At 44.7% G+C, this 16,485-nt stretch overlaps 1 protein-coding gene across 1 annotated transcript in view; it reads right to left on the bottom strand.

Annotated features, from left to right (window-relative positions):
• Positions 1-12,514: 12,514 nt before the first annotated feature.
• polr1d (RNA polymerase I and III subunit D) overlaps positions 12,515-16,485 on the bottom strand; it is an 11,157-nt gene continuing 7,186 nt past the window's right edge. The window contains exons 3-5 of the mRNA NM_001141224.1: positions 15,510-15,586; positions 14,326-14,408; positions 12,515-12,763 (exon numbers count right to left, since the gene is read on the bottom strand). Coding sequence (NP_001134696.1) covers positions 12,716-12,763; positions 14,326-14,408; positions 15,510-15,586 — 208 coding nt within the window. The 3' untranslated portion in view covers positions 12,515-12,715. The remainder of the gene's footprint in view (positions 12,764-14,325; positions 14,409-15,509; positions 15,587-16,485) is intronic.

Raw genomic sequence — 16,485 nt, forward strand, 5'->3', positions numbered from 1 at the left:
TTGCCCATCGCTGATCTAAAAGGTGGAGACAGTACAGGGGCATCAAAGCTGGGACCGAGAGACTGAAAATCAGATTCTATATCCAGGCCATCAGACTGTTAAATAGTCTCCACTAGCTGGCCTCCACCCAGTACTCTACCCTGCACCAGTTGAAGTCGGAAGTTTACATACACATCAGCCAAATTACATTTAAACTCAGTTTTATACAATTCCTGACATTTAATCCTAGTAAAAATTCCCTGACTTAGGTCAGTTAGGATCACCACTTTATTTTAAGAATGTGAAATGTCAGAATAATAGTACAGAGAATGATGTTTTTCAGCTTTTATTTCTTTCATCACTTTCCCAGTGGGTCAGAAGTTCACATACACTCAATTAGTATTTGTTAGCATTGCCTTTAAATTGTTTAACTTGGGTCAAACGTTTCGGGTAGCTTTCCGCAAGCTTCCCACAATAAGTTGGGTGAATTTTGTCCCATTCCTCCTGACAGAGCTGGTGTAACTGAGTCAGGTTTGTAGGCCTCCTTGCTCGCACTCGTTTTTTCAGTTCTGCCCACAAATTTTCTATAGGATTGAGATCAGGGCTTTGTGATGGCCACTCCAATACCTTGACTTTGTTGTCCTTAAGCCATTTTGCCACAACTTTGGAAGTATGCTTGGGGTCATTGTCCATTTGGAAGACCCATTTGCGACCAAGCTTTAACTTCCTGACAAATGTCTTGAGATGTTGCTTCAATATATCCACATAATTTTCCTTCCTCATGATGTCATCTATTTTGTGAAGTGCACCAGTCCCTCCTGCAGCAAAGCACCCCCACAACATGATGCTGCCACCCCCGTGCTTCACGGTTGGGATGGTGTTCTTCAGCTTGCAAGCCTCCCCCTTTTTCCTCCAAACATAACGATGGTCATTATGGCCAAACAGTTCTATTTTTGTTTCATCAGACCAGAGGACATTTCTCCAAAAAGTACGATCTTTGTCCCCATGTGCAGTTGCAAACCATAGTCTGGCTTTTTCTGACGGTTTTGGAGCAGTGGCTTCTTCCTTGCTGAGCGGCCTTTCAGGTTATGTTGATATAGGACTCGTTTTACTGTGGATATAGATACTTTAGTACCCGTTTCCTCCAGCATCTTCACAAGGTCCTTTGCTGTTGTTCTGGGATTGATTTGCACTTTTCGCACCAAAGTACGTTCATCTCTAGGAGACAAAACACGTCTCCTTCCTGAGCGGTATGACGGCTGCGTGGTCCCATGATGTTTATACTTGCCTCCTATTGTTTGTACAGATGAACTTGGTACCTTCAGGCATTTGGAAATTGCTCCCAAGGATGAACCAGACTTGTGGAGGTCTACAGTTTTTTTTCTGAGGTCTTGCCTGATTTCTTTTGATTTTCCCATGATGTCAAGCAAAGAGGCACTGAGTTTGAAGGTAGGCACTGAGTTTGAAGGTAGGCCTTGAAATACATCCACAGGTACACCTCCAATTTACTCAAATTATGTCAATTAGCCTATCAGAAGCTTCTAGAGCCATGACATATTTTCTGGAATTTTCCAAGCTGTTTAAAGGCACAGTCAACTTAGTGTATGTAAACTTCTGACCCACTGAAATTGTGATACAGTGAATTATAAGTGAAATAATCTGTAAACAATTGTTGGAAAAATTACTTGTGTCTGTCCTTTAGTCTGATGAGTCCAAATTTGAGATTTTTGGTTCCAACCGCCGTGTCTTTGTGAGATGCAGAGTAGGAACGGTTCCCACCGTGAAGCATGGAGGAGGAGGTGTGATGGCATGGGAGCACTTTGCTGGTGACACTGTCTGTGATTTATTTAGAATTCAAGGCACACTTAACCAGCATGGCCTCCACAGCATTCTGCAGCGATACGACATCCCTTGTGGTTTGTGTTTAGCGGGACTATCATTTGTTATTCGACTATCATTCTCTGCATTGCGTCGTGCCTAAGAACAGCCATTAGCCGTGGTATATTGACCATATGCCACACCCCTACGGGCCTTATTGCTTAATTATACAATGGGTGGGTCTAGTCCTGAATGCTGATTGGTTAAAACTGCATTCCAGCCGTTGTCTATTCCAGAAGTTACCACTAGCTAAATCGATGCCGTTGAAATGCCTATTTACTCTGTTCCATCGGACTGCGCAATCCACTGTCTCATCAGCCCAGCCAGGCAATTTATAAACTTGATGTCCACTATAAAAAGCATCTAGACATTATCTCACATTTCTTTTAGACTAACATTTAGTTTATAACAGCGGAGATTTGTATAAACCTTGCTGTCTGTCTCTCTGACATTTGCAACATTGTTTCAATATTCAAATTCGACCTCCAGCTGTCCCATAGTAATGAACATGTCGGAAGTCGGGACGAGGCAGGCAGACAGGCAGCGTTTCTCAGCCAGTCGAAATCATGAATTACCTGGCATCATTATGGACATATACGAAGAAATATGGTAACATGAAACGAAGTGCAGCTAGTTTGCAGTCTTTCCAGCTTCAGTTTGAAGTGATTGTGTTGGCTGTGTTGTTAGCTGTGTTGTTAGCTGTGTGGTTGGCTGTGTTGTTGGCTGTGTTGTTAGCTGTGTGGTTGGCTGTGTTGTTAGCTGTGTGGTTGGCTGTGTTGTTAGCTGTGTGGTTGGCTGTGTGGGTGGCTGTGTTGTTGGCTGTGTGGTTGGCTGTGTGGTTGGCTGTGTGGTTGGCTGTGTGGGTGGCTGTGTGGGTGGCTGTGTGGTTGGCTGTGTGGGTGGCTGTGTGGTTGGCTGTGTGGGTGGCTGTGTGGTTGGCTGTGTGGTTGGCTGTGTGGTTGGCTGTGTTGTTAGCTGTGTGGTTGGCTGTGTGGTTGGCTGTGTGGGTGGCTGTGTTGTTGGCTGTGTGGTTGGCTGTGTGGTTGGCTGTGTTGTTGGCTGTGTGGGTGGCTGTGTGGGTGGCTGTGTGGGTGGCTGTGTGGTTGGCTGTGTGGGTGGCTGTGTGGTTGGCTGTGTGGGTGGCTGTGTGGTTGGCTGTGTGGTTGGCTGTGTGGTTGGCTGTGTGGGTGGCTGTGTGGGTGGCTGTGTGGTTGGCTGTGTGGTTGGCTGTGTGGGTGGCTGTGCGGGTGGCTGTGCGGTTGGCTGTGCGGTTGGCTGTGCGGGTGGCTGTGTTGTTAGCTGTGTGCGTGGCTGTGTGGTTGGCTGTGTGGGTGGCTGTGTGGGTGGCTGTGCGGGTGGCTGTGTGGTTGGCTGTGTGGTTGGCTGTGTGGGTGGCTGTGTGGGTGGCTGTGTGGTTGGCTGTGTGGTTGGCTGTGTGGTTGGCTGTGTGGTTGGCTGTGTGGGTGGCTGTGCGGGTGGCTGTGTGGTTGGCTGTGTGGTTGGCTAGCTCCTCTGAACAACAGTGTCCTGATGAGAGAGAACATTTTCTACGCCAGGTGAAATCGTGCCTCATCAACTCATTGTTATGGATGAACCCAAATAAATGTCACTAGAAAACAGCTGAAACAAATGCAGCTACTTTGCTGTTATTCCGGCCTCACTGCTTGACATGGGGTTGGACGTTATGCCTCAAATATCATATGTGTTTTATGTTTTTGATTTCTAAATTTGCTTTATTAGTAGTTTGTGACCTTAGAGTGGCAACACATATATTCTAAATGATTCCAATGTGACTTTCTCCATTTTGATTGGTTTATACTGTTCAATTCAACCTCTACCTAAAATAATTTCCTGCATTTCCATCCATTTCTCCATTTCCTGCACTCATGTGAGATCATTTCCACACTGTCACGATATGGGGAAAAAATACTAGGCCTTATTTTTAATTAACCAAATGTTGCAATTGCGATTTAGATCAAAACACTTGGGTGAACTTTTGGAATCATGGAAATATGTTTATTGTAATTCTATATAAATAATAGTGGGTACTTTGAATACAGTGTTGACATGATGTCACGTCCTGACCAGTAATAGGGGTTATTTGTATTGTAGTTTGGTCAGGACGTGGCAGGGGGTGTTTGTTTTATGTGGTTCAGGGTGGTGGTTTGTTTAGTATTAGTATTTGATTTATGTGTTCCGGGGGTTTTGGGGCACTGTTATATGTTAGTGTATTTCTATGTTCTGTCTAGTCTTTTGTGTTTCTATGTTTTGTTAATTGGGGTTGGACTCTCAATTGGAGGCAGGTGTTTTCTAGTTGCCTCTGATTGAGAGTCCTATATATATAGGTGTGTGTTTGTTGAGTGCTTTGTGGGAGATTGTTCTGTGTATAGCCTTGTGCCTTACCAGCCTGTGATTAGTCGTTGTGGTTTCTTTGTGTACGTGTTTGTTTTGGTTCTCCCTCTTGTCCGAATACAATAAAGAAGATGAGTGAACGTTTCCCCGCTGCGTTTTGGTCTAAATCCGATGACAGCCGTTACACATGACAACGAATGAAAATGCCATGGAGGAGTTATTTTTGACAGGGTAGGAACCAAAGTGATGTTCAGTGTTTTCCTAGGGGACCCTATAATCTTTGGCTACATTAAATCTTTATTCATATAGATAACCTATTCATGCTTCGCCTATTCCTCTTTGATTTAGAAGATACTGTTGCACAAACAACATGCTGATTAAAGCCTCCGCCACCACTGGTATCAGTTTGCTCTGACTCACTACTTTTATTAGCCAGTTAGCGATTAGCGGCTAACACGATTTAGCTCAACTTGCTAAGAAAATACAAACTAGCTGTTTTGCAGATGTAAGAAACACAAACTAATATTGTAATTAGAGAACGCTTGTGTATTTATATTAAGATCAAAGTGGAAACCACATGGTTATCGACATTGTTTCGTGTGTCTGAGTTGACCATGCAGACTGAACCCGTGTCTTGTGCTGTTTGACGGGGTGGGTCTGTGTGTGTGTGTGTGTGTGTGTGTGTGTGAGTGAGTGAGTGAGTGAGTGAGTGAGTGAGTGAGTGAGTGAGTGAGTGAGTGAGTGAGTGAGGAGAGAGAGAGAGAGAGAGAGAGACTATTGGGTAACTGTGGGGGGGGGGGGCTGCCTTGTTGGGTAACTGATCAAATTGTTTTGTAAAATAATAAACTGCATTAATAAATGCGAATGCTGTACTCGTATCACCCATAATCCAATCAGAAAGTTGTTACCAAATATGGTACATGAACGTAGTGTAACGAGGTAACTACATGTAACTAGCTAACCTATGGCATATGACATGAACGTAGTGTAACTAGTTAACCTATGGCATATGACATCAACATGTAACGAGGTAACATAACAACACACGATGGACAACGACAACCAATCAGGGACCAGCGGATTGACATCGAGACAGGGACCGAGAAGACGCGGATGAGCCATCAGGGACAAAGAAGACGCGGATGAGTCATCAGAGACAGAGAAGACGCGGATGAGCCATCAGGGACAGAGAAGACGCGGATGAGCCATCAGGGACAGAGAAGACGAGGATGAGTCATCAGAGACCGAGCCTGTGGTTTGTCCAAATCAACGGTTATTCCTCACATGCTTGGTAAACAACAGGTGGATACTGACATGCTTCTTGACCTCCTATCCGAACAATGCAGAGAACATAGTAATAATACTAAAGTAAAACACAATATTAGGAGTTAACATGGCTATATACAGGAAGTACCAGGTAATAACATGGCTATATACAGGAAGTACCAGGTAATAACATGGCTATATACAGGAAGTACCAGGTAATAACATGGCTATATACAGGGAGTACCAGGTAATAACATGGCTATATCCAGGGAGTACCAGGTAATAACATGGCTATATACAGGGAGTACCAGGTAATAACATGGCTATATACAGGGAGTACCAGGTAATAACATGGCTATATACAGGAAGTACCAGGTAATAACATGGCTATATACAGGAAGTACCAGGTAATAACATGGCTATATACAGGGAGTACCAGGTAATAACATGGCTATATACAGGAAGTACCAGGTAATAACATGGCTATATACAGGGAGTACCAGGTAATAACATGGCTATATACAGGGAGTACCAGGTAATAACATGGCTATATACAGGGAGTACCAGGTAATAACATGGTTATATACAGGAAGTACCAGGTAATAACATGGCTATATACAGGGAGTACCAGGTAATAACATGGCTATATACAGGAAGTACCAGGTAATAACATGGCTATATACAGGAAGTACCAGGTAATAACATGGCTATATACAGGAAGTACCAGGTAATAACATGGCTATATACAGGAAGTACCAGGTAATAACATGGCTATATACAGGAAGTACCAGGTAATAACATGGCTATATACAGGAAGTACCAGGTAATAACATGGCTATATACAGGAAGTACCAGGTAATAACATGGCTATATACAGGAAGTACCAGGTAATAACATGGCTATATACAGGAAGTACCAGGTAATAACATGGCTATATACAGGAAGTACCAGGTAATAACATGGCTATATACAGGAAGTACCAGGTAATAACATGGCTATATACAGGAAGTACCAGGTAATAACATGGCTATATACAGGGAGTACCAGGTAATAACATGGCTATATACAGGAAGTACCAGGTAATAACATGGCTATATACAGGGAGTACCAGGTAATAACATGGCTATATACAGGGAGTACCAGGTAATAACATGGCTATATACAGGGAGTACCAGGTAATAACATGGCTATATACAGGAAGTACCAGGTAATAACATGGCTATATACAGGAAGTACCAGGTAATAACATGGCTATATACAGGAAGTACCAGGTAATAACATGGCTATATACAGGAAGTACCAGGTAATAACATGGCTATATACAGGAAGTACCAGGTAATAACATGGCTATATACAGGGAGTACCAGGTAATAACATGGTTATATACAGGAAGTACCAGGTAATAACATGGCTATATACAGGGAGTACCAGGTAATAACATGGTTATATACAGGGAGTACCAGGTAATAACATGGCTATATACAGGAAGTACCAGGTAATAACATGGCTATATACAGGAAGTACCAGGTAATAACATGGCTATATACAGGAAGTACCAGGTAATAACATGGCTATATACAGGAAGTACCAGGTAATAACATGGCTATATACAGGAAGTACCAGGTAATAACATGGCTATATACAGGGAGTACCAGGTAATAACATGGCTATATACAGGAAGTACCAGGTAATAACATGGCTATATACAGGAAGTACCAGGTAATAACATGGCTATATACAGGGAGTACCAGGTAATAACATGGCTATATACAGGAAGTACCAGGTAATAACATGGCTATATACAGGGAGTACCAGGTAATAACATGGTTATATACAGGGAGTACCAGGTAATAACATGGCTATATACAGGAAGTACCAGGTAATAACATGGCTATATACAGGAAGTACCAGGTAATAACATGGCTATATACAGGAAGTACCAGGTAATAACATGGCTATATACAGGAAGTACCAGGTAATAACATGGCTATATACAGGGAGTACCAGGTAATAACATGGCTATATACAGGAAGTACCAGGTAATAACATGGCTATATACAGGGAGTACCAGGTAATAACATGGCTATATACAGGAAGTACCAGGTAATAACATGGCTATATACAGGGAGTACCAGGTAATAACATGGCTATATACAGGAAGTACCAGGTAATAACATGGCTATATACAGGGAGTACCAGGTAATAACATGGCTATATACAGGGAGTACCAGGTAATAACATGGCTATATACAGGAAGTACCAGGTAATAACATGGCTATATACAGGAAGTACCAGGTAATAACATGGCTATATACAGGAAGTACCAGGTAATAACATGGCTATATACAGGAAGTACCAGGTAATAACATGGCTATATACAGGAAGTACCAGGTAATAACATGGCTATATACAGGGAGTACCAGGTAATAACATGGTTATATACAGGGAGTACCAGGTAATAACATGGTTATATACAGGGAGTACCAGGTAATAACATGGCTATATACAGGGAGTACCAGGTAATAACATGGCTATATACAGGAAGTACCAGGTAATAACATGGTTATATACAGGGGTATGAGGTAATAACATGGCTATATACAGGGAGTACCAGGTAATAACATGGCTATATACAGGAAGTACCAGGTAATAACATGGTTATATACAGGGATACCAGGTAATAACATGGCTATATACAGGGAGTACCAGGTAATAACATGGTTATATACAGGAAGTACCAGGTAATAACATGGCTATATACAGGAAGTACCAGGTAATAACATGGCTATATACAGGAAGTACCAGGTAATAACATGGCTATATACAGGAAGTACCAGGCAATAACATGGCTATATACAGGAAGTACCAGGTAATAACATGGCTATATACAGGGAGTACCAGGTAATAACATGGCTATATACAGGAAGTACCAGGTAATAACATGGCTATATACAGGGAGTACCAGGTAATAACATGGCTATATACAGGAAGTACCAGGTAATAACATGGCTATATACAGGAAGTACCAGGTAATAACATGGCTGTATACAGGGAGTACCAGGTAATAACATGGCTATATACAGGAAGTACCAGGTAATAACATGGCTATATACAGGAAGTACCAGGTAATAACATGGCTATATACAGGAAGTACCAGGTAATAACATGGCTATATACAGGGAGTACCAGGTAATAACATGGTTATATACAGGAAGTACCAGGTAATAACATGGCTATATACAGGGAGTACCAGGTAATAACATGGTTATATACAGGGAGTACCAGGTAATAACATGGCTATATACAGGAAGTACCAGGTAATAACATGGCTATATACAATGGCTATATACAGGGAGTACCAGGTAATAACATGGCTATATACAGGAAGTACCAGGTAATAACATGGCTATATACAGGGATACCAGGTAATAACATGGTTATATACAGGGAGTACCAGGTAATAACATGGCTATATACAGGGAGTACCAGGTAATAACATGGTTATATACAGGGAGTACCAGGTAATAACATGGCTATATACAGGGAGTACCAGGTAATAACATGGCTATATACAGGGAGTACCAGGTAATAACATGGCTATATACAGGGAGTACCAGGTAATAACATGGCTATATACAGGGAAGTACCAGGTAATAACATGGCTATATACAGGGAGTACCAGGTAATAACATGGCTATATACAGGAAGTACCAGGTAATAACATGGCTATATACAGGAAGTACCAGGTAATAACATGGCTATATACAGGAAGTACCAGGTAATAACATGGCTATATACAGGGAGTACCAGGTAATAACATGGTTATATACAGGAAGTACCAGGTAATAACATGGCTATATACAGGGAGTACCAGGTAATAACATGGTTATATACAGGGAGTACCAGGTAATAACATGGCTATATACAGGAAGTACCAGGTAATAACATGGCTATATACATGGGAGTACCAGGTAATAACATGGCTATATACAGGAAGTACCAGGTAATAACATGGCTATATACAGGAAGTACCAGGTAATAACATGGCTATATACAGGGAGTACCAGGTAATAACATGGCTATATACAGGAAGTACCAGGTAATAACATGGCTATATACAGGGAGTACCAGGTAATAACATGGCTATATACAGGAAGTACCAGGTAATAACATGGCTATATACATGGGAGTACCAGGTAATAACATGGCTATATACAGGAAGTACCAGGTAATAACATGGCTATATACAGGGAGTACCAGGTAATAACATGGCTATATACAGGAAGTACCAGGTAATAACATGGCTATATACAGGGAGTACCAGGTAATAACATGGCTATATACAGGGAGTACCAGGTAATAACATGGCTATATACAGGGAGTACCAGGTAATAACATGGCTATATACAGGGAGTACCAGGTAATAACATGGCTATATACAGGAAGTACCAGGTAATAACATGGCTATATACAGGAAGTACCAGGTAATAACATGGCTATATACAGGAAGTACCAGGTAATAACATGGCTATATACAGGGAGTACCAGGTAATAACATGGCTATGGTTTACTGTTGTGATTGACACACTTATTGCCGAGTTGGATAGGAGGTATGAGTCATACAAAGAGCTGAACAACCTCTTAAGACTTTAACCAATGTGCCTTCACTTTCCTCACAATACCTACGTTAGTCTACACTCAACCTTCAGAGGATATATCTGATTTGCAACATTATTGTCCAGATGAAATCATCCAGTTTAAAGAACTGATAGAAAGTGAGAAAACATCTGCCAGGGAATTGCTTCACATGTTGAGACAGAGGAATCTGCCGTGCGAAATATTCTTGACTTAACCTGTTACCATCAGGGGAGTGGTTCTTTTTACAGCTGGCTTGTCAAAGACCCACTGAGATCAACGATGGGACAGGAAACACTGAACCATTTGACTCTTAAGGCTCTTGAGGTTGATGTACTCAGGGCACTGGATTTAAAAAAAAACACATACAGCGCCTCCAGTAAGTATTCACACCCATCCACTTTATCCACATTTCGTTGTGTCACAATTTAAAATGGATTACATTTAGTATTTAAAATGGATTACATTTAGTATTTAAAATGGATTACATTGTGTTTAAAATGGATTACATTTAGTATTTAAAATGGATTACATTTAGTATTTAAAATGGATTACATTTAGTTTGTTGGTGACTGGCCTCCACACATTACCCCGTAATGTCCAAGTGGAATTATGTTTCTAGAAATTTTAACAAAGTAATACAAAAAATGTAAAAAGCTGAAATGTTGAGTCAATAAGTATTTAACCACTTCGCATAAATAAGTTCGAGTCACATTAGTTGCATGGATTCTCTTTTTATTTAATTTAACCAGGTCGGCCAGTGGAGAACAAGTCCTTTATTTAACCAGGTGGGCCAGTGGAGAACAAGTCCTTTATTTAACCAGGTCGGCCAGTGGAGAACAAGTCCTTTATTTAACCAGGTAGGCCAGTTGAGAACAAGTTCTCATTTGCAACTGCGACCTGGCCAAGATAAAGCAAAGCAGTGTGACAAAAACAACAACACAGAGTTACACATGGAGTAAAACAAACGTACAGTCAATAATACAGTAGAACATCTGTATACAGTGTGTGCAAATGGAGTAAAGAGGTAAGGCAATAAATAGGCCATAGTGGCAAAGTAATTGCAATTGAGCAAATTTGAGCATGGTGAAGTTATTAATTACACTTAAATACATCCAGTCACTACTACAAAGATACAGTGCATTCGGAAAGTATGTCAGAGTGACTATTGGGTTCTTGGTCACCTCCCTGACCAAGGACCTTCTCCCCCGATTGCTCAGTTTGGCCGGGCGGCCAGCTCCATTATAGAAAGATGGAGGACACTGTGTTCTTGGGGACCTTTAATGCTGCAGAAATGTTTTGGTACCCTTCCCCAGATCTGTGCCTCGACACAATCCTGTCTCGGAGCTCTACGGACTATTCCTTCAACCTCATGGATTGGTTTTTGCTCTGACATGCACTGTCAACTGTGGGACCTTATATAGACAGGTGTGTGCCTTTCCAAAATCATGTCCAATCAATTGAATTTACCACAGGTGGACTCCAATCAAGTTGTAGAAACATCTCAAGGATGATCAATGGAAACAGGAAGCTTCTGAGCTCAATTCCGAGTCTCATAGCAAAGGGTCTGAATACTTATGTAAATACGGTATCTGTTTATTTTTGATACATTTGCAAACCTTTCTATAAAAACAGTTTTTTCTTTGTCATTATGGGGTATTGTGATGTCATTATGGGGTATTGTGATGTCATTATGTGGTATTGTGATGTCATTATGTTGTATTGTGATGTCATTATGTTGTATTGTGATGTCATTATGTGGTATTGTGATGTCATTATGGGGTATTGTGTGTAAATTGATGAGAATTTTTATTTAATTAATACATTTTAGAGTAAGGCTGTAACGTAACAAAATGTGGAAAAAGGGAAGGGGTCTGAATACTTCTCGAATGCACAGACTGACTTAGCTCGTTCTGATATTTCTGAATTCCTTTCATTTTGAGGATTTGTGTGTACTGTTTTGTATTGTTAGATATACTGCACTGTTTGAGCGAGAAACATAAGCATTTTGCAACACCTGCGATAACATCTGCAAAATGTGTACACGACCAATAAAATGTTGCTATCGGTTTGTTCTGTGGAATGTTGTGAGAGTTAAACCGACAGGTGAACTGAGCCCGGACAGATCCTACAGAATGGTTTCATAAAGTGGTGTCGACGTCTGTTCTTCTGTAGGGAGACGGCTCTCCACCGAGTCCCAAATAGAACCCTATGGACCCTGGTCAAAAGTAGTGCACTATATAGGGAATAGGGCGCCCTGGTCAAAAGTAGTGCACTATATAGGGAATAGGGCGCCCTGGTCAAAAGTAGTGCACTATATAGGGAATAGGGTGCTATTTGCGACGCACCCCTCATCTGATTAATGGAATTATAAATCACACCAGTCACGACAAACGAGTCAATTCTCTTATAAAATACTTTACTAAAGTTTAGACAAACACAATGTCATGCAGACTGGATACCCGTCCAATAATAATACAACATGATATTGGTTCACTGGGAAAATAAATCATTTTTCTGGCTTAATTATCAACAATGTACAGCATTAAGGATCAAAATACAGAGTCGTATGTTTCATATTCCGTCTACGCTCCAGCTGGGCTCCTCAATCCATGACGTCCTCCTGCTGTGATCTGAACTCAGTCACCCTCCTCTCACACACACACACACACACACACACACACACACACACACACACACACACACACACACACACACACACACACACACACACACACACACGTTAACCCAATAACACAGCAGATAATAGGGTACATCAATCAGGTTAACAGCAGAGATCAAATCATAAACAACTGTAAACAGCATCTAACTGTCCCCGCTGCTGCTATAACCGACTGTCCCCGCCGCTGCTATAACCGACTGTCCCCGCCGCTGCTATAACCGACTGTCCCCGCCGCTGCTATAACCGACTGTCCCCGCCGCTGCTATAACCGACTGTCCCCGCCGCTGCTATAACCGACTGTCCCCGCCGCTGCTATAACCGACTGTCCCCGCCGCTGCTATAACCGACTGTCCCCGCCGCTGCTATAACCGACTGTCCCCGCCGCTGCTATAACCGACTGTCCCCGCCGCTGTTATAACCGACTGTCCCCGCCGCTGTTATAACCGACTGTCCCCGCCGCTGTTATAACCGACTGTCCCCGCCGCTGCTATAACCGACTGTCCCCGCCGCTGCTATAACCGACTGTCCCCGCCGCTGCTATAACCGACTGTCCCCGCCGCTGTTATAACCGACTGTCCCCGCCGCTGTTATAACCGACTGTCCCCGCCGCTGTTATAACCGACTGTCCCCGCCACTGTTATAACCGACTGTCCCCGCCACTGTTATAACCGACTGTCCCCGCCACTGTTATAACCGACTGTCCCCGCCACTGTTATAACCGACTGTCCCCGCCACTGTTATAACCGACTGTCCCCGCCACTGTTATAACCGACTGTCCCCGCCACTGTTATAACCGACTGTCCCCGCCACTGTTATAACCGACTGTCCCCGCCACTGTTATAACCGACTGTCCCCGCCACTGTTATAACCGACTGTCCCCGCCACTGTTATAACCGACTGTCCCCGCCACTGTTATAACCGACTGTCCCCGCCACTGTTATAACCGACTGTCCCCGCCACTGTTATAACCGACTGTCCCCGCCACTGTTATAACCGACTGTCCCCGCCACTGTTATAACCGACTGTCCCCGCCACTGTTATAACCGACTGTCCCCGCCGCTGTTATAACCGACTGTCCCCGCCACTGTTATAACCGACTGTCCCCGCCACTGTTATAACCGACTGTCCCCGCCACTGTTATAACCGACTGTCCCCGCCACTGTTATAACCGACTGTCCCCGCCACTGTTATAACCGACTGTCCCCGCCACTGTTATAACCGACTGTCCCCGCCACTGTTATAACCGACTGTCCCCGCCGCTGTTATAACCGACTGTCCCCGCCGCTGTTATAACCGACTGTCCCCGCCGCTGCTATAACCGACTGTCCCCGCCACTGTTATAACCGACTGTCCCCGCCACTGTTATAACCGACTGTCCCCGCCACTGTTATAACCGACTGTCCCCGCCACTGCTATAACCGACTGTCCCCGCCGCTGTTATAACCGACATTGTTTTGGCGAGAGACAGAAGAGAGAAACAGTTGTGATAATAATAAAGATGGCCTGCTTCCGTGTGGAAGTACGGAGGGCACCTGGAAGGTGTTGAGGACATGTTGACAGACATCAGTGAGCTCATTCAGTCCTCTTCTCAAAGGTTCCACTGCTGGAACCCCACCTGGAACACACACACACGTTCCAGGCGAGAATAACATCCTGGTCAGCTGACACATACAGGTCATAGTTTCCTAAAAGGCTCGTGGCTACAGGACAACCCACCAATAGAATAACAAGCTGTTTTTACGCCAGGATGTCGCCCGAGAGTAAACATGCTGATTGGAGTCTGGTGATTTCCCCCCCCCCCCCCCCCCACACACACACACACACACACACACACACACACACACACACACACACACACACACACACACACACACACACACACACACACACACACACACACACACACACACACACACACACACACACACACACACACCACACACACCCACGGCAGAGCGGGTGGAGGAGAGAAGAAGGCAGAGCAGAACGGGTGGAGGAGAGAAGAACGCAGAGCAGAGCGGGTGGAGGAGAGAAGAACACAGAGCAGAGCGGGTGGAGGAGATGAACGCAGAGCAGAGCGGGTGGAGGAGAGAAGAACGCAGAGCAGAGCGGGTGGAGGAGGAGAGAAGAACGCAGAGCAGAGCGGGTAGAGGAGAGATGAACGCAGAGCAGAGCGGGTGGAGGAGGAGAGAAGAACGCAGAGCAGAGCGGGTGGAGGAGGAGAGAAGAACGCAGAGCAGAGCGGGTGGAGGAGGAGAGAAGAACGCAGAGCAGAGCGGGTGGAGGAGGAGAGAAGAACGCAGAGCAGAGCGGGTGGAGGAGGAGAGAAGAACGCAGAGCAGAGCGGGTGGAGGAGGAGAGATGAACGCAGAGCAGAGCGGGTGGAGGAGGAGAGATGAACGCAGAGCAGAGCGGATGGAGGAGGAGAGAAGACCGCAGAGCAGAGCGGGTGGAGGAGGAGAGAAGAACGCAGAGCAGAGCGGGTGGAGGAGGAGAGATGAACGCAGAGCAGAGCGGATGGAGGAGGAGAGAAGACCGCAGAGCAGAGCGGGTGGAGGAGGAGAGAAGACCGCAGAGCAGAGCGGGTGGAGGAGGAGAGAAGACCGCAGAGCAGAGCGGGTGGAGGAGGAGAGAAGACCGCAGAGCAGAGCGGGTGGAGGAGGAGAGAAGACCGCAGAGCAGAGCGGGTGGAGGAGAGAAGTGTCCTCCTACGTACCTCGTGTCTGGATACGGAAGTTGATCTTGCTCTCAGAGGGGTGAGTGATGCTGTAACCACAGAAGTCTACATCCAGGCTAAACACACAGCAGAAACAGACCATTAACACATTAACACTATGGTGAGGGATTACACAGGGGACACCATTACACAGGGGACACCGTTACACACACCATTACACACACCGTTACACAGGGGACACCGTTACACAGGGGACACCGTTACACAGGGGACACCGTTACACAGGGGACACCGTTACACAGGGGACACCGTTACACACACCGTTACACAGGGGACACCGTTACACAGGGGACACCGTTACACAGGGGACACCGTTACACAGGGGACACCGTTACACAGGGGACACCGTTACACAAGGGGACACCGTTACACAAGGGGACACCGTTACACAAGGGGACACCGTTACACAAGGGACACCGTTACACAGGGGACACCGTTACACAGGGGACACCGTTACACAGGGGACACCGTTACACAGGGGACACCGTTACACAGGGGACACCGTTACACAGGGGACACCGTTACACAGGGGACACCGTTACACAGGGGACACCGTTACACACACCGTTACACACACCGTTACACAGGGGAAACCGTTACACAGGGGAAACCGTTACACAGGGGACACCGTTACACACACCGTTACACACACCGTTACACAGGGGACACCGTTACACAGGGGACACCGTTACACAGGGGACACCGTTACACAGGGGACACCGTTACACAGGGGACACCGTTACACACACCGTTACACAGGGGACACCATTACACACACCGTTACACAGGGGACACCGTTACACAGGAGACACCGTTACACAGGAGACACCGTTACACAGGAGACACCGTTACACACACCGTTACACAGGGGACACCATTACACAGGGGACACCATTACACAGGGACACCATTACACAGGGGACACCATTACACAGGGGACACCAGTATAACCATG

The sequence above is a fragment of the Salmo salar genome, chromosome 05 (genome assembly GCF_965601325.2).
Source record: "Salmo salar chromosome 05, fSalSal1, whole genome shotgun sequence".
Taxonomy (NCBI): Eukaryota; Metazoa; Chordata; class Actinopteri; order Salmoniformes; family Salmonidae; genus Salmo; species Salmo salar.